General features: G+C 40.5%; 1 protein-coding gene and 1 non-coding gene across 4 annotated transcripts in view; both read left to right on the top strand.

Annotated features, from left to right (window-relative positions):
• BAZ1A (bromodomain adjacent to zinc finger domain 1A) overlaps nucleotides 1–8,991 on the top strand; it is a 95,603-nt gene extending 86,612 nt beyond the window's left edge. For all 3 annotated transcript variants that reach the window (XM_025870181.2, XM_073895071.1, XM_025870178.2), the window contains 6 exons: nucleotides 477–724; nucleotides 818–1,044; nucleotides 3,004–3,473; nucleotides 5,545–5,687; nucleotides 7,471–7,558; nucleotides 7,997–8,991. In XM_025870181.2, the coding sequence (XP_025725966.1) occupies nucleotides 477–724; nucleotides 818–1,044; nucleotides 3,004–3,473; nucleotides 5,545–5,687; nucleotides 7,471–7,558; nucleotides 7,997–8,193 (1,373 nt within the window). In that variant the 3' untranslated portion in view covers nucleotides 8,194–8,991. The remainder of the gene's footprint in view (nucleotides 1–476; nucleotides 725–817; nucleotides 1,045–3,003; nucleotides 3,474–5,544; nucleotides 5,688–7,470; nucleotides 7,559–7,996) is intronic.
• Nucleotides 8,992–26,787: 17,796 nt separating this feature from the next.
• On the top strand, nucleotides 26,788–26,909 carry LOC112822876 (small nucleolar RNA SNORA28). Its single transcript, XR_003207858.1, has one exon. It is a non-coding gene; the product is annotated as a small nucleolar RNA SNORA28 (small nucleolar RNA).
• Nucleotides 26,910–27,396: the final 487 nt, after the last annotated feature.

The raw sequence follows: 27,396 nt of genomic DNA, 5'->3' as shown, positions 1-27,396 counted from the left end.
GTATAGCCATTCACCATAATCTAATTTCAGAAAATTTTCATCAGCCCCAAAGAAACCTCATACATGATTGATGTTTAACTTAGAGAGTAGTCCTTTTATCTGAAAAGAGGAAGCAATATTCTTGATTCAAATGGATAATAACTGACTTGTAATCATATTTAGCTAGTTCTCTAAGTCAGGTCAAGAATTGATAACAAAGACTAGCTTGAGAACATATTGCCTAAGTTATTTTTCTCTTTTTAACTATTGGAATCCCAAAGCTTTTGATTTATGGATTTAAGTAATTCCTTATGTCACAAACAAGGTGTGGCTCAGCAAATATTTTCTTGAACATGAGGTTTTGTTTTTAATATCAACACAATCTTTTTATTGAGTTTTAGAAGAATTTTAAAATCTAACCTGTTTAAAATACCAAGAAAATAGGAGATATCTAAGGTTTGCCTAGAAACTTAAATCACTTTACCTTTTTGTTTAAGATGCCAGTGACAGTGGGCGTTCTTACAAAACAGTCCTGGACCGTTGGAGAGAGTCTCTCCTTGCTTCTGCTAGTCTATCCCAAGTCTTTCTTCATCTGTCCACCTTGGATCGTAGCGTGATATGGTCTAAATCTATACTGAATGCTCGTTGCAAGATATGCCGAAAGAAGGGTGATGCTGAAAACATGGTACTTTGTGATGGCTGTGATCGGGGTCATCATACCTACTGTGTTCGACCAAAGCTCAAGGTAGTTTTTCCCTCTTATACTTCTTAGATTAGAATTGAGTGGTTGAGGTTTTGAGTGACAGATGACTAATGATCATTTCTGTGATTTGTCAAGACTGTGCCTGAAGGAGATTGGTTTTGTCCAGAGTGTCGGCCAAAGCAACGTTCTAGGAGACTCTCCTCTAGACAGAGACCATCCTTGGAAAGTGATGAAGAGATGGAAGACAGTATGGAAGGTGAGGATGATGAAGTTGATGATGATGATGAAGAGGGTCAAAGTGAGGAGGAGGAGTATGAGATAGAACAAGATGAAGATGACTCTCAAGAAGAGGAGGAAGTCAGGTAAGTCCTAACATACAATAAAATGAGTTTGTGAGTCATAACTAGACAGTCTCTTGACTACTCAAATACAAATGGAATGATTGGGGCCTATAACTTTTTTTTTCTTAATTTTATTTTATTATGTTATGTTAATCACCATACATTACATCATTAGTTTTTGATGTAGTGTTCCATGATTCATTGTTTGTGTATAACACCCAGTGCTCCATGCAGAACGTGCCCTCTTTAATACTCATCACCAGGCTAACCCATCCTCCCAGCCCCTCCCCTCTAGAACCCTCAGTTTGTTTCTCAGAGTCCATAGTCTTTCATGGTTCGTCTCCCCTACAATTTTCCCCCTTCATTTTTCCCTACCTACTACTTTTTTTTTAACATATAACCTATTTGTTTCAGAGGTACAGGTCTGTGATTCAACAGTCCTACACAATTCATAGCGCTCACCATAGCACATACCCTCCCCAATGCCCCATAACTTTTTAAAAACTGGTGTGTAATATAGTGGCCTAAAGTTATCCTTGCTTTAGTATTCTGAGCATTTGAAGTTATTCCTGAGGGAGTGTAGTACCTTTGTGAGTTTAGCCAGATCATAAAATCAAATATGAGTTCACATTTGGACAGGAATACCAATTCAGACCCCCGTCAAGTTTGATTTTACTTAATTTTATGCCTAAAGCAGCAAATAAGCGTTCCAGAGGATATTCATGAGATAAAGATGATTGAATGCAGCTTCCCAGTGCCCCTCTTGCTTTCTTGAGGAGTTATACTCAAATATTGGTGATCTTGGCACCTGCAGAGAGAGAGAGAGAGAGAGATGCCAGTAGGCACATGGTATTGTTATACTCCTTCCACATTAGCATCCAGAAGCAACTCCTGTCCTACCATATAGCCAGGTATTTGGCAGCTTAGCAAGCTGTGTCGCCAGGCCTAATGAATGTGGCTACTCCCATGCGTGGCAGCGCTGGAGTATTCTCCCCTTATTTGTCCCTAAGACCTCCCCACCTTTTTAACATTTGAACCCCATTCATGTGGAATCAGAAAAGTGGATGTAAAGCAAGGGCAACTTTGAACTGACAAGGTACAAAAAGGCCAGTCTGCAGAGGATAAGTAGAGAGAGCTACCGCATCCGCTGTAAGCAAGTTGTTATTTTTTTACTCACTCCAACTAGCAGGAGCCGTCTTCCTTGTAGATTATAAGGGCAGTATTTATGTTAAACATAAAGATGATAAAGAATTTGGGGCGCCTGGGTGGCTCAGTCATTAAGTATCTGCCTTCGGCTCAGGTCGTGATCCCAAGGTCTTGGGATCGAGCCCTGCATCGGGCTCCCTGCTCAGCGGGGAGCCTGCTTCTCCCTCTCCCATTCCCCCTGCTTGTGTTCCCTCTCTCACTGTGTCTCTCTCTGTCAAATAAATAAATAAAATCTTAAAAAAAAAAAAATAAAGAATTTGGAAAATTCTTGGAAATCCTTTAGGTAAACTGGAAGTCCAGGTATGTGGGGAGATGGATAAAAAGAGGCTTAAAGGGCTTGTTTCATCCTTGTCTACAACTTAAAGGCAATTAAAAGATCGAACCTAGGGGTGCCTGGCTGGCTGAGTCAGTGGAGAGTGTAACTCTTGAGCTCAGGGTCGTGAGTTCTAGCCCCACGTTGGGGGTAGAATTTACTAAGAATAAAAGTAAGATAAAAGATTGAACCTAGTTTTATATTTTACAGTAAGAATCAGAAGATGGCAAAGAGATTCTTAGCATGGTATTCAGGAACCACAGGTTTAGGGCCTACTTTGACCAAGCCTGTAGGTTACCTCAGCATCGGTGGTTATGAAGAGTGATGGTCTCCTGTAGCATAAGGACACCAAAGAAATGTATGTAGAACTCACTGGCTGAAGAGTAGAACAAGGGGAATAGAAATTATCTATGGGCATCGTTTCTCTGTACAGTAATTATGTTTTCTAACAATATTTACAGCCCACCAAAACGAGGAAGACCGCAAGTTAGATTGCCAATTAAAACAAGAGGGAGACTTAGCTCTTCTTTCTCAAGTCGTGGCCAACGACAAGATCCTGGAAGATATACTTCAAGGAGTCAGCAGAGTACACCCAAAACAACTGTTTCCTCTAAAACCACTGGTAGAAGCCTTAGAAAGATAAAGTCTGCCCCTCCAACAGAAACTAAATCTTTAAGAATTGCCGGTCGTTCTACTCGCCAGAGTTATGGCCCACTGCAAGCAGATGTATTTGTGGAACTACTTAGTCCTCGTAGAAGACGCAGAGGCAGGAAGAGTGCTAATAATACACCAGAAAATAGTCCCAACTTCCCTAACTTCAGAGTCATTGCCACAAAGTCAAGTGAGAAGTCAAGATCTCTCAATGTTACTCCAAAACTTTCTCTCCAAGATAGTGAATCCAAGAGAAGAGGAAGGAAAAGACAATCTACAGGTATGAAGAAGTCTAATTTAAATTATTCTTACCTAAGAAAATGGAATCATTTGGGAAGATTGAGTGTTGAGATATTTTGCATCATTTTTTAAAGGCTGTGACTAAGATAGACTAAGTGACTAGGGAGCAACCTGGCCTGAAGCATAATATTCATTGAAAGGGCAGCTATTTGGGGAATAAGGTAAATTATGAGTATTTTTCTAGTAGGGTAGCAAGGTAGTTGTGAGAAATTTGCAGTGTCCTGTTTCTAATGGATAGATTTGGCCAACATTTCAGTAGTGTCAGTAGAACCCATTATAACACATTTCATTCAGTTCTACCCTTTCCTCCTTTAAAATACACCTACTCATCATCACCTAGACAAGCTACTTTGGGTTATTTGGGAAGGTTCCTATCTGACATACTGAATTTGGGGGCGGGGAAGAAATGGGGGAGTAATATTGTTAGGGAGTGATCATTGGCTATCTTTTTAATTCTGATAATTGTTGTTTATAGTAATCTTTATCCAAATAATAATCTCTTTATTTATCTCTTTGATTCTATTCTTTTTTCTTTTAATGTCAGTAATTATAAAACTTTAATAGTTCCAGAAAATGAAATTAGACATAAAAAATGATACTGTTCCTTGAAGAACTGTAGGTAGGTTGTATTGCATTATTCAAATACATGACAGGATTAAGGAGTTCATTTGGTGAAAGAATGGAAGACAGTCTGTTTATGCAGTCACTAGATTGTCAGGATGGTGGAAAGGTATTGTATCAGGTAACTTGGCACCAAGATCTAATTTAGCTTTTCCTATCCCCTTACCTATCTATTTTGCTCTTCTTCAAGCTATTTGGAAACATAGTATACCTAAAACATTTGTATTCTAAAAAACTCTAAGAAAAAAAATTTTTTGATTGACTTATAAAATTACTAACCTGGTTCCAGTGACAAACGAAGGGGGAAATGTATGCATTTACATTTAAGTAGAGAATTTAAACACCTGAATTCATAATATGAACTATGCTACCCTTTTATACTAATTCATACACTTTAGATTTTGTTATATATACCTTGGGTTTTTTGAGAAAGCATTTTGCTTTAAGGAAGTCCCCATATGAAATTAAGATAAGAGGGGCGCCTGGGTGACTCAATCGGTTGAGGGACTGATTCTTGATTTTGGGTTGGGTCGTGATCCCAGGGTCGTGCAATCAAGCCCCACCTCAGGCTCCATGCTCAGCGTGGAGTCTGCTTGTCCTTCTCCCTCTGCTTCTCCCCCCACTTGCTCTCTTTCACTCTCTCTCTCTCCTTCCTTCCCTCTCCCTCCCTCAAATAAATAGGGAGATTATCTTTAAGATAATCTTTTACTTCATTATTAAGCATTACATTTCTCTTATGCAAGGTAATTTATAAAGAAGCCTACTTGCTAGATCTTTGCTTTCCTAAGGATGTGTTTCAGGAAATTCTGGAGAATTGCTTGCTTTCTTTTTATTATAGTTGAAAAAATATTTTTAATAAAATGGGCTAAAAAATAATCTATAGACTTTGCTCTAAGAACTTTCTTTTATAGTACAGTGTTTTTACTTGTTCCCACTGAATGTTTAATTAATTTGGAAATTTTATGATCAAAAAGGAAATAGTGGGGGCACCTGGCTGACTCAGTCGGTGGAGCATGCAACTCTTGATCTTGGGGTTGTGAGTTCAAGCCCCACATTGGATGTAAAGATTACTTAGAAATAAAATCTTTAGGGGTACCAGGCTGGCTCCGTCGGAAGAGCATGCAACTCTTCATCTCGAGGTCGTGAGTTCAAGCCCCACATTGGGTGTAGAGATTACTTAAATAAAAACTTTTTTTAAAAAATTGCTAATCATAAAAATAATAAAAATAAATAATAAAGTCTTTTTTAAAACAAAGGAAAGAGTGAATATTTAGTCCAGATTTTCATGTTTCAGAATGTAAGTTAATTTATATCACTATATATCGAATGTCAGTTTTCTGTTTGAATTTAGGTTGTGTTTTTATACCCATTTAGCTTGTAGTGATCAAATATTTTGCTTTGTCATCACCTAAAATTAATTATTTATTTAGAATCCTCTCCTATGACCCTGAGTCGAAGGAGTTCAGGCCGACAAGGAGGAGTTCATGAATTGTCTGCTTTTGAACAGCTTGTTGTGGAACTGGTACGGCATGATGACAGCTGGCCGTTTTTGAGACTTGTTTCCAAAATCCAGGTAATATCATTAAACTTGAACATAATAAAATAAAATTACATTTAAAAAAAAACTTGATAAAATGTATTCATGTATATTACCTGATTTAGTCTGCTTGGCAACTTTGAGGTAGTCAAAACCACCCGTTAGTCACCATATACTTTGTTTTTAAACACTTGGAAAGTTAGTTTCTACACTGAAAGCAAGGGCATTCGAGAGCATTCTCTCCTCAGCCCCTTCCAACCCTGACTGATTCTCATGCATGATGACAGTAATGTTGAAATAGCTTCAGTGTGTTTATTCTGTGTAATGAGTATGAGTAGATTTAATTCAACTGTGTGCTACTATTGTTACTTCTGTTATGCAAAACAGCTGTTCTCAAACTTCAGCATACACCAGAATCACCTGGGCGGGCTCGTTAAAACACAGGTAACTGGGCCTCACCCCAGAGTTCTTGATTCACTAGGTCTGGAATGATGCTGATGGCGCTGGTCCAGAGACCACGGTGTGAAAACAATAATGTGAAAGATAGGTACTCTTAGAAAACAGATGGCCTAAAACTAAGGCATTTGAGATGGTGTTGGAGTTATTCATATACGGGAAGCAGAATAGGACAGTGTTACAGTGCTGTGATAGAAGTTCTTTTTTTTATTATTAATAGAATCAGGTTAATTTTTTTATTATGTAGCCATCATATAGTACATCATTAGTTTTTGATGTCGTTTTCAACGATTCATTAGTTGCATATAACACCCAGTGCTCATCACCACACATGCCCTCCTTAGTACCCATCACCCGGTTACCCCGTCCCCCTGTAATAGAAGTTCTAATGGACTTCCAGAAGTAGAGAAGAAAAGGAGATTGATTTGAGCATTTTGGAGGGAGGGAATAGCAGGAATGTAAAAGTTTTTAATGGAAGAACTGTTTGGTCTGGTCATAAAAGATAGGTGGAATATCAACAGTGAGAAATGAAATAAGGACATTGCATGAAAAGGGCATGGTAAGTTAAAGACCCAGAAGTGAGAATATGGGAAATGATGGGTAGTTTGAATGGAACACCAGATGTGTTGGAGAGGCACAAGTAGATTATAAAGGGTCTCACTTGTTAGGTGTGTTAGGTGAAGGTTTCTGAATGAAAAAGTTATACCTTAATGTGAAGGATTAATTACCATTGAATAGCATCCTATAAAAATTAAATCTCGGGCACCTGGGTGGCTCAGTCGGTTAAGCGACTGCCTTCAGCTCAGGTCATGATCCCGGAGTCCCAGGATCGAGTCCCACATCGGGCTCCCTGCTCGGCGGGGAGTCTGCTTCTCCCTCTGACCCTCCCCTCTCTCATGCTCTCTCTCTCTCTCATTCTCTCTCTCTCAAATAAATAAAAATCTTTTAAAAAAATAAAATTAAAAAATTAAAATTAAATCTCAGTTTGACTCTAACTCATTTTCCCTGAGTAGTTTTTGCGCTGAATTTTTTGTCACATACATTTTATTATTACAAATGCAATAATGCTCATTAAATAACTTTATAGATACATATTTGTATCTCTGTGGAGAGAAATAGAGACAGAAAGAGAGCACAAAGCAGAATCATAAGCTTTTTCTTTTCACAATAAATTGTCATTTTTTATAGTATCAAATAAGCTTCTACAACATTATAGTGACTGAAAGATATTAAGTGGTTTTAATGGAATAATAGTATTCAGAGATTAACATTCAGTTGCTTTTAAGTGCAGAACCTTCACATATTTGGCCACTTATCTCTGATAAATTTTCTATAGGAGAGATATATTTGAATTATTTTACAGGTCCCAGACTATTATGACATCATCAAAAAGCCCATTGCCTTAAATATAATTCGTGAAAAAGTGAACAAATGTGAATATAAATTAGCATGTAAGTAATTTATGTTTTTCTCTGATAATTATTTTTGTTTAAAGAGGTAACTGCTGTTTTTCTTGTTATTTAAATGATGTATATTAACGGATTGTGTAGATGGCATCCCAGGAGGTCTCTAAAATGCTTGTCTATGTAGATGAAAGATGGATAGGGACTTGAATGAGTTAGATATTTTGTAGAATCTGATCTTAATAGAAGTGCACAATTATGTAACATTCCTAATTACATAATTGCATAGTTTCAGTAGAGCAATGTTAAAGCATTTGTAGTTAAACAGTTTTAAGCTTTAGATCTGCTACCTTGTTTCAGAGGCTTCAATTTCTAAAGAAAAACGTGGGCTTCCATTTTCTTAATGACATTTCTAGATATATAAACAAAATACTTTTATGTACTTTTATTTTGTACTTTTAATCTCATTTGGTTTTTTCTTTCTAGCGGAATTTATCGATGATATTGAGTTAATGTTTTCGAACTGCTTTGAGTACAACCCTCGTAACACAAGTGAAGCAAAAGCTGGAACTAGGCTTCAAGCATTTTTTCATATTCAGGCTCAAAAACTTGGACTCCATGTCACACCTGGGAATGTGGATCAAGTTAGCACACCACCAGCCGCAAAAAAGTCACGAATCTAATTTTGTCCTTCTAAAGGATATATTTGAGGAAAACAAATTGTTCACGAAAATGGAACATTAAATCATGCTCTAAAGCAGACATATATATATAAAGCAATAACAACTGATTGACCACACTGAAGTGTGGCCTGCACTATATTCTCAATTTTAATATTAAGCACTCAGGAGAATGTAGGAAAGATTTCCTTTGCTACAGTTTTGTTCAGTATCTAATAAGTTTGATAGATGTATTGGATACAGTACTGGTTTACAGAGGTTTTTGTACATTTTGAGATCATTCATGTGTCCCAATATCTTTGAAAATATTTTTTCACCTGTGATTTATTTTGTCATTGATTTTTTTTTTAGAAGTGGTATTAAGGAAGATTTATCTGTATACAGATAAATCTATTATAGCACAGTTTAGAAAAGTATATATGTCTAAGAATTGTTTAATGAGCACATTCTTTCAACACTACACATGAATGAATCCAATTTTATATCCTTGAAGTGCTGTACCAGTGCTGGCTGGAGGTATTAAGTCTGAGTTTATTAACTAGATATTTATTTAGCATTCAAAATAATTTGTGAATTTGTTTTGTATTTATAAAATTTGTACCTGGAAAATGTTCTTTAATTTTTTAAACATTTTACTGTGTTTTTGTTTTCTTTCTCTAACTTCCTTAATGATCAGTCAATAAAAGGTAACACCGCTCCCCTTCTCCCTGACAGTTCTTCCAGTTTTTTTAGAACTGTATTACAACTTTCTATGTACAACTTTTTAAGTGTACAAATAAAATGATACATGTTTTTCAAGTATTCTGAATCTGGAATTTTTACAAATCAGAACTGAACTATTACACGTGATACATACCGACCATAGGAACTAAAAGTTTATTATACCTGAGTCTCTATGGCAATGATGTGCATCTTTTTCAGCCCAAACCCTTGGAGGAGTAAGATACCTCCCATTAGGAACAGTAGCAGTCTGTGACAGGGATTCTCAGTAAAAGGAAGAAAGAAAGTTTGGAATGTGCCTACCTGGTTAAAAAACACCACTCAAAATTTTTTAAAATAGAAAGTGCTATTTCTTAGGTGTAGAAGATATAGAGGGGCCTCAGTTTCATAGGAGTAGCTGTTCCTTTTAGGATGCAAAAGACAGGTGTCCTCCCTTTTTGGGAAGCAGTAGAGTGATCCCTCTGTTTGTTCATCTAAATCTGGACAATACTATATTCTCATTTAGTTAGGTTTGTTTATTTGGGTAGTTACCCCTCTTTCATGTCTTTCTCTTATGCCTTGAGATGATCAACTCTCTGGATTCTTTGCATGAATATGTTCACAACTATAACTTGGTATTTTTGTAATCATTTCATATGCTGATAACCAAATTTCTTAGAAAATTTTACTTTAGGGGCACGTAGGTGGTTCAGTCAGTTGGGCATCTGCCTTTGGCTCAGGTCATGATCTCAGGGTCCTGGGATTGAGTCCCGCATGAGGCTCCCTTGCTCAGTGGGGAGTCTGCTTCTGCCTCTGCCTACCACTCCCCCTGCTGTGTGCTCTCTCACTCTCTGTCACATAAATAAAATCTTTTTTAAAAAATGAAAATTTTACTTTAATAGTATATTAAATATTCAGGAAAGAATTCTAAAATATAATTACACTTTAATAGTAAATTACCTGATTACTTAATATTCTTCACTTTTTAATATTAATTTTTATATATTTGCTTTTCTTTGTAGACTAAATACTAAGAAGTAAAATTCTGGCTAACTACTAAATTACTGAGTTTGAAAGTCTGTCTTAATGTCTTAAAACTTGGCAATTTAGGGGCGCCTGGGTGGCTCAGTCAGTTAAGCATCTGCCTTCGACTCAGGTCATGATCTCAGGGTCCTGGGATCCAGCCCGCGATGGGATTCCCTGCTCAACAGGGAGTCTGCTTCTCTTCCCTCTGCCCCTCCCCCAACTTGTTCTCGTTCTCTCTCTCTCTCTCTTTCTCTTTCTCTCTCTTGCTTGCTCTCTCTTAAGTAAATAAAATCTTTTAAAAAAAGAAAATGTAGACTGGAGGGGTGCCTGGCTGCCACATTTGGTAGAGCATACCACTCTTGGTCTCAGGGTCATGAGTTCAAACCCCATGTTAGATGTAGAGATTACCTTAAAAAAATAAAATCTGAAAGAAAGAGAGAAAGAAAAAAAAAGGAAGGAAGGAAGAAAAGGGAAGGAAGAAAGAAAGAGAAAGAAAAAATGTAGCCTGGAAAAAAAATTTTTCTAAAATGTCCAAAAACCTATAAGGAGGGGAAAAAAAAACTTTAAAAATGATCCTTAGGCAGACTTCTACTTCTGGGATAAAGAAGTAAGTATAAGCATCCTTTTCCCTAATCCTCCTGCTATAAAACTAAAAAGCCCTGGATATTATGTATAAAGCAAACTTAAGCCTGAAAGTTGGAGAGGAGGCAGACTGACTGGGGACCTTGGGATCTGAGGAAAGAGTGATGACTTCCCTGGGTTTTCTTTTTGGCTCATATATCCAGATGATACTGAAGAAGCCGGCAACTGGAAATTCTAAATGGCACAAAACAAAAGCCACAACAAAAGCTTTTCCTAGCTGAAGGACCAGCAAAGGAGCAGCCTAGTAAGACAAAGCATTTAGACAATAACCACTCCATTCCAGCCAAACACCACAGACAAAAACTGGCTTTACCCACACACCCAGCAAAAATCAAATGGGGAGCCTAGACTTCCACCCTCATTAGGATAAAATGAGGCGCCCCAACACCCCCACTGGAGTGGTGTGAGCAAAAGACTCAGAAGGGAGCCTGGACTTTAATCCCCACCAGTCAGTAGTGACGTATTTCCCTGCTCCCCCACAGTGTCAGTGGAGACCAGGAGGCGCCTAGACTCACACCACTGGCCAGCAATAATGGGAACCCCATTTCTGGTGTCATAAGAGGCTGAGTGGGAAACTTGGCTTTCTACAGCATCTGGCAATTACAAGGCGTTCCGGGCTTTCTCCGCCAGTGGGATCAGAGAAAGCCAGCGAAGAAAGAAGATTTAAATAAGGTCCAGAGTCTTATAATACGAAAATGTCCATGTTTCAGTCGAAAATTACACCACGAACTAGGAAGATCTCAAACTGAATGAAAAAAAAGGTGCCAACACCAAGACGACAATTAAAATTATGTGACAAAGATTTTAAAGCATCCATGATAGGGGCACCTGGGTGGCTCAGTTGGTTAAGCGTCTGAATCTTGGTTTCCGCTCAGGTCATGATTTCTTGGTGAAGAGGTCGAGCCCCGCATGGAGCCGCACATTGGGCTTCTTCTTCATCCGGAAGTCGGCTTCCTCTTCTTGCCTCCCCCTGCAGTCTCTCTGTCTCTGAAATAACTAAATCTAAAAAAGAAAAAAATAAAGCACCATGATAAAATTGCTTCAGTGAGCAACTACAAACACACCTGAAACAGAGTTTCAGTTTTCTATTGCTGCTGTAACAAATTGCCACAAATTTAGCAGCTTAGATGATGCAAGCTTGTTAGTTGTGGGTTAGAAGTCTGACACAAATCTCACCGGCTAAAATAAAGTTTTCAGAGAACTGCTTTTCTTTCTGAAGTCTCTAGGAAAGAACCATTTCCGTGCTCTTTCCAGCTCCTAGAGGTCACCCACATTCCTTGGCTAATGGCCCCCTTCATCTTCAAATCTACCAACATAACATTTCTCTGTGCCTTTCTTCAATAATCACATCTTCCTCTAACCACTGCCAGGGAATTTTCTCTGATTTTATGGACCCATTTGAGTAGATTATATCTGCCCAGACAACTCAGGAAAATCTCCCCATTCAAGGTCCTTGAGTCAATCGCATTTTAGAAGTCTCTTTTGCCATGTAAAGTAACATATTCATAGGGATTCCAGCGATTGGGACGTGGACATCTTTGGAGAAGGAACAGAAAAGAAAAAAAAAAGGTAAACATAAACCCTAACAAATCAATAATTATATGACTTTTTTTTTGGACAGAGGCTGCGAGAGAGGGAACACAAGCAGGGGGAGTGGGAGAGGGAGAAGCAGGCTTCCCGTGGAGCAGGGAGCCCGATGCGGGGCTCGATCCCAGGACCCTGGGATCATGACCTGAACCACCCAGGCTTAATCTATACCGATTAAAAAAATAGAACAACAAAAGAAATTAGCCAGGGCTGGGAGGGAGAGAATAAAAGAGGCTTGGATGGAGCACAGGGGCTTTTTAGGACAGTGAAACTATTCTATATGATTCTGTAATGGTGGCTACATTTCATTATAGATTTGTTAAAACTCATAGAATGTACAACACAAAGAATGAATCCCGATGTAAACTATGGGCTTTAGTTAATAAGGTATCAACATTGGTTTATCAGTTATAACAAATGTAGCACGCTAATGGAAGATGTTACTAAGAGGGAAAACTGGGGGTGGGGATTAGGAAGTATATGAGAACTCTGTACTTTCTGCTCTAGTTTTATGTAAACCTAAAAGTGTTCAAATAAATAGTCTAATTAAAAAGAGATTGACATGCTGGAGTGGTCGGGGGTGGGAGGGATGGGGTGGCTGGGTGATAGACATTGGGGAGGGTATGTGCTACGGTGAGCGCTGTGAATTGTGTAAGACTGTTGAATCACAGATCTGTACTTCTGAAACAAATAACGCAACATATTTTAAGAAAAAAGAAAAAGAAGAAGATAGCAGGAGAGGAAGAATGAAGGGGAGTAAGTCAGAGGGGGAGACGAACCAGGAGAGATGATGGACTCTGAAAAACAAACTGAGGGTTCTGGAGGGGAGGAGGGTGGGGGGATGGGTTAGCCTGGTGATGGGTATTGAGGAGGGCACATTCTGCATGGAGCACTGGGTGTTATGAACAAACAATGAATCATGGAACACTACACCAAAACAAATTATGTAATGTGTGGTGATTAACAACAATAAAAAATTTAAAAAAAGATTGACAAAATGAATTAAGACACATGGCCAAATTATATGCGGTCTACAAGAAACTCACTTCAAATTTAACTATATGGGTAGCTTGAAAGTAAAAGGATGGAAAAAGCATGCAAACATTGAATAAAGAAAATGAGGAGTGGCTATATAAATCAATATCAGGTAGACTTAAGAACAATGAAGGTTACCAAAGACAGGAAGGGACATTACATGATAATAAAGGGATCAATACACCAAGAACGGTAATTCTAAATGTGTATGCATTTAGGGATGCAAAACGTGGAAACGAAAATTGATAAAACTGAAAGAGAAATAGACAAATCCACAGTTACAGGTGGAGTCTTCACCCCTCCTCTCTCAACCATTAATAGAACAACTAGGCAGAAAATCAGCAAGTATATAACACCATCAATCAATAGGATCTACTCAACATTCATGGAACCCTCCGCCCAACAACAGTGGAATACATATTCTTTTCACATACTCAAAGATAGATCATATCCAGAGCCAGAAGCCTCCATTTCAACTCAGTTTTTTTTTCTTTCTAAAATCTAAACCAACTCTGTCAGAGTCTGCAAAGTACTCTCTTTGTTTAACTTACTGGGTGGCCTAACAATGCCATCTTTTAGAACAAAGATAAATCGTCCACCAGTCCAGACCGTCTCTTGACAATTTCTTGGAGAGAAACGAGCAAACTACAAATCAAAAGAACATCTGGAAATCCATCCTGTATAATAGAAAGCAAGAGATCTATAACTACAGCAAGTTAGAAGTTGATGGTCTCGCTATGGCTACATCTGGTAGAATTAGAGAAAGTGTGTTGAGAGTTCACATATGTTAGGAATCCCAGCAGATCAAAGACTCTTAGCTTGAACTCTTCTACTGGATCTAAAAACATCTACCACTGCCCCCACCCAAATGTGAAAGAAGCCCTTCGTCTCTAAATGTGCATGTTACTTTGAAGGTAGGAATTCCAAGGGCAGAATCTTAAAGAGCTAACTTTTTGAGATGAAGCTTTAGCAAAAGTATTTTAGATAAATAATGCAATTATCACATTTTTTTAAATGTTCTGACCTATGGCCCAAAAATAAATGACCAAGAAGAGCAGGGTCTAAAAATCTTTTAATAGGGCGCCTGGATGGCTCAGTTGGTTAAGCGACTGCCTGCGGCTCAGGTCATGATCCTGGAGTCCCAGGATCGAGTTCACATGGGGCTCCCTGCTCACTCAGCGGGGAGTCTGCTTCTCCCTCTGACCCTCTCCCCTCTCATGCTCTCTCTCTATCTCATTCTCTCTCAAATAAATAAAATCTTTTAAAAAAATAAATAAAAATAAAAATCTTTTAATAAATGTAAAATACTCCCTTGGTTATTCTAATTTGTAGAAGATAATGGGCCTCATTCTTCAAATTTAGGTCAAAAAGTATGCTTCCACATAGCAAAGGCTAACTGTCCTCATTGGTTTGGAAAGAACTTTCCTGGGATAAAAATTGTCATAGGACACAGCCAACCACACAGGCATTCCTTCTTGACCATCTTTGGATAGCCCAATAAAAGCCTGTTCTCTGGTGCTCTTCTCTGGCAGTCTTTCAGAGTCACCCAGGGATTAGAAGCCTAAATACAAAGAATAAAATTTTACAATTATTTGAAGAATATATAGGAAAATATTTTTATATCAAGATTGAAAAGGAATTCATCTCTATATATATTATATATATGCTTCTTTATAATGGGCAAATTTTAACATATACAAATTAGATAGAATGAACTTCCATGTAGGGCACCTGCATGGCTCAGTTGGTTAAGTGTCTGCCTTCGGCTCAGGCCATGGTCCCAAGACCCTGGCATCAAGTCCTACATGGGGCTCCCTGCTCAGCGGGGAGTCAGCTTCTCCCTCTGCCTGCCGCTCCCCCATGACTGTGCTCTCCTGTTCTGTCTCTCTGACAAATAAATAAACAAGACCTTAAAAAAAAAAAGGAACCAACTTCCGTGTACCTATTACTCAGCTTTGACAATTACCAACTTGTGACCAATCTTGCTTTATCTGTCTCCCCTTCCTCATATTATTTTGAGGAAAATTCCACTCATCACACTACTTCATCTGTAAATATTTCAGAATGTATCTCTAAAAGGAAAGGGACCCTAAACAAAAATCACCTCAATATCATTATTACATTAAAAAGACTAATACTGATTCCTTGAGCTCATCAAATATCTAGTGGGGAAGGATTTCTTGAAAGAAAGGAGAGGGTGCCTGGGTGGCTTAGTTGGTTGAGCTACTGCCTTCGGCTCAGGTCATGATCCTGGAGTCCCGGGATCGAGTCCTGGGATTGGGCTCCCTGCTCAGCAGGGAGTCTGCTTCTCCCTCTGACCCTCCCCCCTCTCATGTGCTCTCTCTCTCATTCTTGCTCTCTCAAATAAATAAAATCTTTAAAAAAAAAAAAAAGGAGAAAAGATGGGAAGAAGGAGGAAGTAGGGAGAAGGGTGGGGGGAGGAAGATGGGAGGGAGGGATCAAGGAAGGAAGGGGGAAGACAAACCATAACCATAAAAGAAAAGGCACAAACCTAAAGGAATAACTTGATACATTCTTTTTTTGTTAAGATTTTCATTTATTTATTTGACAGAGAGAGACAGAGCGAGAGAAGGAACACAAGCAGGGGGAGTGGGAGAGGGAGAAGCAGGCTTCCCGCCGAGCTGGGAGCCCGATGCGGGGCTCGATCCCAGGACCTTGGGACCATGACTTGAGCCGAAGGCAGACGCTTAACGACTGAGCCACCCAGGCGCCCCTGATACATTCTATCACATAATTTTTTTAACTTCTTAGGAGACACCAAAAACAAAATGAAAAGATGGCCCAGAAAATGGGAGAAGATAGTGGGGCTCCTGGGTCTCTCTAACAAATAAAAAAAAAAATAAAAAAATCTTAAAAAATAAAAAAATAAAATCTTTTAAAAACAAGATGTTTGCAATGCATATTATAACAAACAAAAATCTGGTATACTGAATACATAAAGAATTGCTAAAAATAAGGAAAAGAAAAATAACCCTACAGAAAATTTTATAAAGTACGCGAGCTGGCATAAATATGTAGACAGAGTTTGGGGAGGGAGAAACAATTTAAAAGTCATTGAAAGACACCTGCTTCTGCTTTGGTTCTTTTTTTTTAAGATTTTATTTATTTATTTGAGAGAGAATGAGATAGAGAGAGAGCATGAGAGGGGGAGGGTCTGAGGAAGAAGCGGACTCACTGCTGAGCAGGGAGCCCGATGCGGGACTCGATTCCAGGACTCCAGGATCATAACCTGAGCCAAAGGCAGTCGCTTAACCAACTGAGCCACCCAGACACCCTGCTTTGGTTCTTGATTGGTCTCTAGCCTTGGGGCAAAATTGTCTATTAGGGAGGAAAGCACAGGAGTCCCTAATTAATTAGAGTTTCAAAATTTAAACCTAAGACATTGTGGTAATTAAACAAGTAACTGATAGAATCACTTTAGGTTAAATGTCTAGATTTTTTAACTATTATTTTACTAGAAGATATTATAAAGCCTCCATGTCACTCTCCTTATTTTAAACCTTTTAACAGCTTCCTGTAACACAGAATAAAGCCCGAAGATCCTTAACAGTAGAAGCTGCCAAATTTTCTCTGTTCAAGGTGCCTTTAGTATCCCAGTAATTGTTTTCAAGGTGCTCTTAGGCCCAAAGAAATACCTAACAGTTCTGTTTATTAAGTAAAGTCCAAGCGACTTAATATGTATGTCTTAACAGCGCCTTCTGGGCGCTACATAACTTCTCAGACCTTGGAATCAGATTGTACACAACCACCCCTCATTTCCTGCTCCACATGGATTCTCTCGAGGGAGTAGCTTTTTAATCACACCAACAGCGGAAAACTCATCCAAAGGAATCGCGGGATCTGAAGTTCAAAGTGTAAACCAGCTCGAGTTGGTAAGTTCCCGCGGTGTCCGAGAGATGTCGCTGTGTTTCCCTTAAAACCGAAAGCATCCGCCCCTCGCCCGGGGAGTTTGCTGGGACCCCGCGGGAGCTTCAGCCCAGGGTTTGGGACAGGTTTATAGCTCCTGCATTAGTTGGCCCCTAACCACTTCAGCCTCGTTTTGTTGTGCTCTTCTTCTTGTCTGCTACACTGTAGTTTCACTGGTTCTTTCTTTTCCCCAAAAGACGGAGCCTCTTTTTTCACGCTGTTGTCTTTGTTCGGAATGCTCTTCAAGATGAGAAACCTTCCTTAAGTCCCCTGCTATTTTTTCAATAGACTTTAAGCTGCATGAAAGCAGGGACCATATTTGTTTTCTTCATCTTATATCCGGTGCCTAGCACAGTTCTTGGCACATACTTAAAAACATCAAAAAATAAAAACAAAACCAAAAAACTATGTATGTTCTATTGATATTTTTTCAAGAGTTTGTTTGTTTGAGAGAGAGAGAGTGCACAAGCAGGGGGAGGAGTAGAGGGGGAAAGAATCTCCAGCTGACTCCCCTGCTGAGCTCCAGGTCCCCCACACCCTGAGATCGTGACCCGAGCCAAAACCAAGAGTCACCCAGGTGCCCCTATTGATATATTTATTTAGAGATTAATTTTAAGACCTGCAATCAAGGTGTGAAAGGCAAGAGAAATTCCTTTCTTATTAGTTCAATTTGTCAGTAAGCAATTATAAATCTAAAAATTGATAGCGGTTTTTAATGTGATTGCTAGTGTACTTATAAAGGCATTTTAAAAAACAAATTTGAGATCTACATGTAAAGCTGGGATTACAAAACTTTTTTTTAAAGATTTTATTTATTTATTTGTGAGAGAGAGTACATGATAGGGCGGAAGGCCAGAGGGAGAAGCAGACTCCCCGCCGAGCAGGGAACCGGATGCGGAACTCGATCCCGGGACTCCAGGATCATGACCTGAGCCGAAGGCAGTCACCTAACCAACTGAGCCACTGGCGCCTGGAATTACAAAACTCTTAGGGAAAAAATGGGAGAAAATCTTTATAAAGATTTTTTTTTTTTTTTTTTGAGACAGAGAGAAAGAGAGAGAGAGCACATGAGAGGGGGAGGGTCAGAGGGGAGAAGCAGACTCTCCACCGAGCAGGGAGCCGGATGCGGGACTCCATCCAGGGACTCCTGGATCATGACCTGAGCCGAAGGCAGTCGCTTAACCAACTGAGCCATGCAGGCGCCTTAAACATAGATGAGGTGATGGTTTCTTAGATATAACACCAAAAGCACAGGAAACAAAAGAAAAACTAGATAAACTAGACTTCATCACAATTTCAAAGTTTTCCGCTTCTAAGGACATCACTGAAAAGCTGAAAAGACAAACCACAACCCACAGAATGAGAAATTTTTTTGTAAATCATATACCTAATAAGGGACTTGGATCCAAAGTATATAAAGAACTCTTACAACTTAATAAAAAGACAAATAACCAATTTAAAAAATGAACTGGGAGGTCAGCACGCAGGTGGCTCAGTTGGTTAAGCGTCTGCCCTCGGCTCAGGTCATGATCCCAGGGTCCTGAGACGGAGCCCCGCATCGGGCTCCCCACTCAGCGGAGAGTCTGCTTCTCCCTTTCTCTCTCCCTTGCCTATCCTCCTGCTTGTGCTGCTCTTTCTCTCAAATAAATAAAATCTTTTTTAAAATTTTAAAAAATTAAAAATGAACTGTGGGTATTAAGAGATATTTCTCCAAAGAAGATATACAAATGGCCAATAAGCAAATGAAAAGACACTCAATATCATCAGCCATGAGGGAAATGCAAATCAAAACCACAAGGAGTTACGACTTCACACTCACTCAGATGGTTAAAATAAAAAAAGACAAACAAGGGGCGCCTGGGTGGCTCAGTTGTTAAGCGTCTGCCTTCTGCTCAGTTCATGATCCGTGGGCCCCCGGGGGATCGGGCCCCGCATCGGGCTCCCTGCTCAGCGGGAAGCCTGCTTCTCCCTCCCCCACTCCCCCTGCTTGTGTTCCCTCTCTCGCTGTGTCTCTCTGTCAAATAAATAAATAAAATCTTTAAAAAAAAACACAAACAATAACAAGTGTTGGTAAGGATGTAGAGAAATTGGAACGTTGTGAATCATTATAAAATGGGGTGGCCACTTTCGAAAAGTTTGGCAGCTCCCCAAAATGTTAAATGTGAAGTTACCATACGACCCGGTAATTCCACTCCCAGGTATATACACCAAAGAAATGAAAATAAATAAATGTTCACACAAAAATGTGTACATGAATGTTTATGGCAACATTATTCACAATAACCAAAAAGTGCAAACAGCTGAAAGGCCCATCAACTAATGAATGGATAAAGGAAATGTGTTATATCCATACAACCACTATTTGACCCTAAAAAAGAACAAAGTACTGACATATGGCACAACATGGATGAACCTTGAAAATGTTATTTGAAGTGAAAGAAGCCAGTCACAAAAAACTATGTATTATATGATTGCATTCATATGAAATGTCCACAAGGGGAAATCCTCCCAGATTAGTGGTTGCCAGGGGCTGAGGGAAGGTGGGAATGTGGAATGACTGCTCATAATGGTTGTGGAGTTTTCCTTTGGGATCCATAAAAATGTTCTAAACTTAGATAATGTGATGGTTGCACAACTGTGAATATACTAAAAACCACTGAGAGGGGCACCTGGGTGGCTCAGTCGTTAAGCGTCTGCCTTCGGCTCAGGTCATGATCCCAGGGTCCTGGGATCGAGCCCCGCATCGGGCTCCCTGCTCAGCGGGAAGCCTGCTTCTCCCTCTCCCACTCCCCCTGCTTGTGTTCCCTCTCTCGCTGTCTCTCTGTCAAATAAATAAATAAAATATTTTAAAAAAAGGTACAGTTTAAAAGGGTAAATTTTATATGTGAATAATCTCAATATAGCTGTTATTAAAAAAATAATTGAAAAATCTTTGTTGTCTTTCTCATTGTCTGCAGAATACTCTTGTGGCTTTGTACATTCAGTTCCCTCTGCTTTGCATGCCCTTTATCCTATCTGCCTAGTGACCTTGCACTTGTCCCTTTGGACCCAACTCCCTCCAGACTGAGCTGGTGGCCCTCCTTTGTGCTCCCAACCCATGCAACTCTTCCATAGACATTGGCTGCCTTGCTTTAATTTCACAGAATTGACTCTTTTCCAGACGGGAATTATGTTATTCTTATCTCTGCATTCTCGGCTTCTAGCAGAGGTGCTCAATAAATGAAACAAAAGAATGAGTGACTGAGTAGGCTTTTGTCATTCTTGACTTAGTTTTTGTTCTCTTGCCTACTCTTATTCACGTCTGTTAACATATAGTTTTCGGATGGAATGCTTTTCGTGTCTATATGATTTCTGTGATTTAAAACTCTACAGCTTTGGTGGGGGCACCTGGCTGGTTCAGTCAGTAGAGCATGCTACTCTTTTTTTTTTTTTTAAGATTTTATTTATTTGACAGAGAGAGACAAAAGGAGAGAGGGAACACAAGCAGGGGGAGTGGGAGAGGGAGAAGCAGGCCTCCCGCCAAGCAGGGAGCCCAATGCAGGGCTCGACCCCAGGACCCCGAGATCATGACCTGAGCGGAAGGCAGACGCCCAACGACTGAGCCACCCAGGCGCCCCGAGCATGCTACTCCTGATCTCGGGGTTGTAAGTTTGAGTCCCACATTGGGTGTGGAGATTATTTAAAAATAAAATCTAAAAAAATAAATAAAATAAAGAATAAAAATCTATAGCTCTTGTAATAAAGTACACTAAAGAAAGGATTTCCACCTTAAATAAATTACAAGCATGTTTCTTTTCTCAGATTCTGTTTTAGTAGGTGTTGTATAATTTAGGTAATCAATTGCTACTTATTCTCATGATTCGATTAGTAGCAAATCAGTGATAGATGAATCTGACAAATGTGTCTGTGAGTTAATAAATTGAAACTAGCGGGGCGCCTGGGTTGCTCAGTCAGTTAAGTGTCCAGCTCTTGATTTCAGCTCAGGTCCATGATCTCAGGGCTGTGAGATGGAGCCCCACATCCAGCTCCACGCTCAGCGAGGGTCTCCTTGAGATTCTCTCTCGCTCTCCCTCTGCCCCTTCTCCTGCGCACACACGTGCTCTCGCTCTAAAATAAATAAATCTTTTTCAAACATACTTTAAAATAAATAAATCGAAACTAGCATCTATCAGTACAGAGTTTGCAACTGTTTCAAACATTTCACTACTTCCTGCCCTGCACTGCGGGACTCTCTACCTCACTGCCTCATCATGTGACATAAACTGCTAAGTTCCTTTACTATGAGGTCATGTTCCTAAGTTAGAAAGAACTAGAAATGAGATGTGTAAGACCCAAAGTGAGTTTTGTGGATCAGAGAGTGAGTCACAGAGATCAGACTCTGACACACATCTCCCACTATGTTTATTTTCTCCTTTTAAGTTCCAACTCAAATTCAGAAAAATACTTGACTTGCCTCCTTACCAGTCTTTTAGCTCAGGCGTGGGTTAGGAGAGATGTCAGAATAAAGAAGGCATGTGGGTAGAAAGGTACATTTTGAAGTGGCAAATGTCTTTACACTTACATTTGTCTTTGTCAGGAAGTAGCTGTGGGAGCTGAGTGTGATGTGTCTTGACAGTGAGTGGGGCCAGGATAGAATTTTTCTGCATAATCTTTCAGATTCATTGGTTTCGACAGGACTTGAAAATGACTCTAAACTTTTATATGCCACAGAAAATCCGACTAGTTTGTTTCTTGGGAGAATATGCATCAGGGGATGTTCACTTTTCCGATTTTCTAAGGTATCTTGAATAAACCAACTTAAGCTGAGCCTTACAAATCAATACCCATGAGACCTGGGATTGCTTCATGACTGCCACCTGTGAGTTGGTATAGGGCAGGAAAACTTCCTTTCTCCCCTTCTAGATTCTTTGGCTGGCCTAATCATTCAATGGACATAAAACAGGTTAACAAGAGAAAAACAAACTTAATTTCATACACAGGAGCTCATAGAAATGTGAAACTCAAGGCAGGCAGCTTTCATCTCTTTTAAGCAAAGAAATAATAAATGTGTGAGGAAAGACAAAGGAAAGATAAAGAAGCGTGACCTGAGGGTACTGAACTAGTGAGGAAGTAACAAGCGTTGTTCATACAGCTTTCTTGGCCCTGAATTTGCTATCTCTGGTGATAGGATGTCTCTTTACCTCCTGGTACAGGAGGGGTACCTTTCACATAGGAGATGTATTTCCTGCCTTCAGGGGGACAAAGGATGATCAGTGCGTGCTGTTTGCACTGGATGTTTCTTAGGTAACTTTAACTTAAAATAATCAATATGCCAAAGTGGCATATTTGGGGGCAGCCTGCCCTGAACCCCATCATTGGTAAAATCATGCTCTCACCTTCACTCCACACTGCTGCTAACAATGGCCATCAGGGTTCCTATTCTCGTACTGGAAAGAGTTTTACGTACTTTATCTCACCTGATCCTCACCGTAATTCCGAGAGGAAGGAGATGACATAATCCCCTTTTCATGCAGGAAGAAACAGCCTTTTTTTTTTTTTTAAAGATTTTATTTATTTATTTGACAGAGAGATAGAGAGCACAAGTAGGCAGAGTGGCAGGCAGAGGGAGAGGGAGAAGCAGGCTCTCCGCTGAGCAGGGAGCCGGACATGGGGCTCGATCCCAGGACCCTGGGATCATGACCTGAGCTGAAGGCAGCCGCTTAACCGACTGAGCCACCCAGGCGCCCCAGGAAGAAACAGCCTTAGAGCAGCGAAGTAAATGGCCAAGACTGTGCCACTACCATGTGTCAGAGTGAAGATTCCATTCAGATCCGTCCTCTGTGAGGCCACTCTGACGTAGGCCTAATGCAGCGCGCCGCTGCCATCCATGTGTGGTCCAGCAAATGGAAAACTGGAGCTGAGATGTGAGTTCTAGAACTGGATTGTTTAGGGTCCTTCTGTCCCACCTGTTATTTGTTTGGGCTTGAAAGTGCTAAAGGGAACAGATGTGGTGTGGTAGGCAGAATAATGGCCCTGGTTGAAAAACAAAATTCAAGGGGTGCCTGGGTGGCTCAGTCCTTAAGTGTCTGCCTTCGGCTCAGGTCATGATCCCAGGGTCCTGGGATCGAGCCCCGCATCGGGCTCCCTGCTCAGCGGGAAGCCTGCTTCTCCCTCTCCCACTCCCCCTGCTTGTGTTCCCTCTCTCGCTGTGTCTCTCTCTGTCAAATAAATAAAATCTTAAAAAAAATTCAAGTAAGTTTGAAGATCTAATTGGCTTTATTAAATGATTCATGAATCCGGCAGCATCCCTCTAGCAAGTAGAGAGATGCTCTGAGGAGTTGTATAAAGTGGAAGGTTTTTACAGAAGAAAGTGGGGCAAGGGAGTTATTAGCAAAAGAAAGGTCTGTTGCAGGCCAGGACATCTTCTGGGGGCGGGGGAGGGCGAGGGGTGGCCCACAGTAGGATTTTTACCATGCAGACCACCTCACTGGTGCTAATCAGAAAATTTCAGATTGACTTTGAAGAGTTCATATTCCTGGGATAGGTCGAAACCGTAATTCTTGGTTTGCTGTCACAGGGTGCGGGGGTGCCAAATGACTCCATCTGGGGCTTGTTGTTTCTTTCTTTTTTTTTCTTAAACATCCCCAAAGGATGGCCCTGTTTTAAGTCCCAGAACCTTTGACTATGCTACTTTCACATAGCAAAAGAGGCTTTGCAGATGTGATTAAGTTAATGATTTTGAACTGGGAGATTATCCTAAATTATCCAGCGGGTCCAAAATAATCACAATGGTCCTCAGAAGTAAAAGAGGGAGGCAGGAGAGAATCAGAGATGTGATGACTGAAGCTGTCTGGGGACCATAAGCCAAGGAATGTGGGCAGCCTCTAGAAGCAGGAAAGGACAAGGAAACAGATTCTCTTGCCGTAGCTCCAAAAGCAAGTAGGGCTGCCTTCACCTTGATTTTAGCCCTGTAGGACTCATTTCTGACTTCTGACCTCTGGAACTGTAACACAATAAACTTGTATTGTTTTAAGCCACTAAATTCACAGTAGTTTGCTACAGCAGCCATGGGAAACTAATACACATTGATGTAGAAAGATGTGAGGGTTCAAAGCCCGTGGTCAAGAACACATTCTTGAGGTGTCTTTGGTGCAAAGAGGTGGTTTTATTAAGGCACGTGGGCAGGAAGAGCTGCACCGGGGTCAGGAGGAGCCGGCCCATTATACACTTTCAAGTTGGGAAAGGGTTAGAGATAGCGTTAAGTCTCTAAGGAATTCTGGAAGCAAGGTTTCCAGGACCTTGAGGGGGCTACCTATATGCTGGGAAAAGATCATTTTTTAAAAGATTTTATGTATTTACTTATTTGAGAGAGAGAGGGAGTGTGCGCACGCACATGAGGTGGGGGGAGAGAGAGAGAGAAGGAGGAGGGGGAGAGGGAAAGGAGACTCCTCGCTGAGCAGGGAGCCCAACGTGGTGCTTGATCACGAGACTCTGGGATCATGACTTGAGCGGAAGGCAGACGCTTAGCCAACTGAGCCGCCCAGGCGCCCCAGAAAAGGTCACTTATTACTGTCTAATAAAACCTGAGTCATGGTGTATATCGGTGGGTCGTATGCCTGGGGGATGATTGCCAACATGTATCTTGGGAGGGGGGCAGAGATAAAGGAAGTGTCCAAAGGAATTTTTATATGTTAAAGTAGACTTACAGGATCCTGGGGGTTGGGCTAAGATTGCCTTTTGCCCTTAGCAAAGTATTAACACTGAAGCAGCTGAGTCCCTAGAGGAATGTCACTCGGCCTGTTTCAAGGATGTGTCAATGCGCTGTAAGTAGTAAGGAAATTTAATAATTTTTTCTTCTGCCTTTGTTTCCCACATACATGATGTCTGACACTCAGATCCCTCCACTACACAGGATCCAAAATTCATGCAGCAATTCTTGGTAATGCTGTCCCTTTACCAAGTGGTGATAGGTTCTGGTTATAAATAACAGGTATGTAGAAAAGGAGTTGCTACTGGCCCTGAGCTTCTAAGTGCCGGCCTCAAAAGGGCACATGGAAAGACCTCACAGTCTTCAAGAGCTTCCTTTTTGTTGTCTTTATAGCACTAAAGCATCTTTTTTTTTTTTAAGATTTTATTTCTTTATTTGACAGAGAGAGACAGAGCGAGAGAGGGAACACAAGTAGGGGGAGTGGGAGAGGGAGAAGCAGGCTTCCTGCTGAGCAGGGAGCCCAATGTGGGGCTCGATCCCAGCACCCTGGGATCATGACCTGAGCCAAAGGCAGACACTTAACCGACTGAGCCACCCAGGCGCCCCAGCACTAAAGCATCTTAAATATATTACTTCATTATCTATTGAGCACCTACTATATTCCAGGTTCCAGAAATTCAAAGATTGAGTAGGACTCAGATCCTTAAGGAATTTAGAGCCTAGCTGTGTGCAGAACACATAAACTAGTACAATGCAACAAGATATGTGCAAAGACAAAAATATCTTTGGGAAAAGAATCCTAGTGTATGGAAAATATCAACTCTGCCAGTGGGTGGTGGGGTGAGGGGGGAGGGAGTAAGGGTTTGGAAAGGGTTTGATGTCACAGCTGGGGTGACTAGCATCTTTGGAATCCCCAATTTTGATGGGAGTTCTGACACCTAATTTAGGTCCCTGTCTCCAGACCTGGTCTCTGTTAGGGTTGTAGCCTCTATGGAATCTCTTTGTTGCAAATTTCAAGCTGTGGAGGGAGGGAGATGCTGAGAGGAAGAGTCCAGGAAGGAGAAGAGTGCCTGATACCCAGACAGAGCAAATGTTTGGAGCACTGGAGATCCATTCTCCATGATTTCCATGGAACTTCAAGAGAAATAAAGAAAGGGAAAGGTTTTGTAGGCATTCAGAATAAGTAGCCCCAAGATGTGCCACTTTGGCATGCAGATTATTTTGAGCTAAAAATAATCAAGGACCAAAGGACACAGGAAGAAATTCTGAGCTTCCCCTCTAGCTGCCTAAAGGAATTTAGACAGAGGATCTACTCAAGGAACAGAGCCATCACCACGGAGAACTACATTAAAATATGAACTAGGCGTAGTAGAGAGAAAACTAGCAAGGCCTATTTAATCAAAGCCCTCTCTCTGTCCCATTGTTTCTGGATGGCCCAGCAACCTTTTTTTTTTTTTTTACACCAAACATTTACTCTTTCTTTTCTTCCTGTGAATTGTCTTCCTTTCCTTTGAAGCCCCAGACTCCTACCCCTTCTCCTTAGTTTAGGATGACATATATGCCTCCATTTGGGGGCACCTGGCTAGCTCAGTTGATAGAGGATGAGGCTCTTGATCTCAGACTTATGAGTTCAAGTCCCACACTGGGTGTAGAGCTTACTTAAAAAACAAAAACAAAAACAAAACCCAAAACATATGTACATCATTTTTCCTGACTTGTCTTTGGAATCTCACGTTTATTTGGATTCCCTCATGTACAAAATGAGATTTGACTTTCCCCTGTTAATCTGTCTCTTGCCAATCTGATTTTAGACCAGCCAGAAGACCTTAAAGGGCAAAGGAAAGTTTTTCTTCCCCAACAGTTTTACAAATTGTAAAGTATCAGCTAAATATAAAGTATTGTATCCACTTGCTTAGGATTCATGCTTACATACTGGGAAATTCTGTCTCTAAACTAAGTCAATCTTTCCATTAAGAAAATACACACAAGCTTGCAAGCAACACTGTGGCAGATGATGGAAGTTGTCTGACACAATTTGAGCTTGCTAGAGCAATAAAGTCTAACCTATTCCAGTGTTCTCCTCCATGAGACCAACTGTTATATAGACTTAAACAGTGTTAAAAAAAAAAAAGGGGGGGGGCGCCTGGGTGGCTCAGTTGGTTGAGCAACAGCCTTCGGCTCAGGTCATGATCCTGGAGTCCCGGGATTGAGTCCCGCATCAGGCTCCCTGCTCTGCAGGGAGTCTGTTTCTCCCTCTGACCCTCCCCCCTCATGTGCTCGCTCGCTCTCTCATTCTCTCTCTCAAATGGATAAATAAAATCATTAAAAAAAAAAAAAGAAGAAAGAAAAAGAAAATACACACAAGGGTCACCTGGGTGGCTCAGTCAGTTAAGTGTCTGCCTTCAGCTCAGGTCAAGATCCAGGAGTCCTGGGGTTGAGCCCTGCATCACATCAGGCTCCCTGCTCAGTGGGGAGTCTGCTTCTCCCTCTCCCTCTGCCCCTACCCCCTCAGCTCTTGCTCTCTCCCCCTCTCAAATAAATAAATAAAATCTTAAAAAAGAAGAAAGAAAGAAAGAAAGAAAGAAAGAAAGAAAGAAAGAAAG

The sequence above is a fragment of the Callorhinus ursinus genome, unplaced genomic scaffold (assembly GCF_003265705.2).
Source record: "Callorhinus ursinus isolate GAN/ISIS: 27379988/994484 unplaced genomic scaffold, GSC_fseal_2.0 scaffold8, whole genome shotgun sequence".
NCBI classification, from domain to species: Eukaryota; Metazoa; Chordata; class Mammalia; order Carnivora; family Otariidae; genus Callorhinus; species Callorhinus ursinus.
This window is presented reverse-complemented; position numbering and strand designations above follow the sequence as displayed.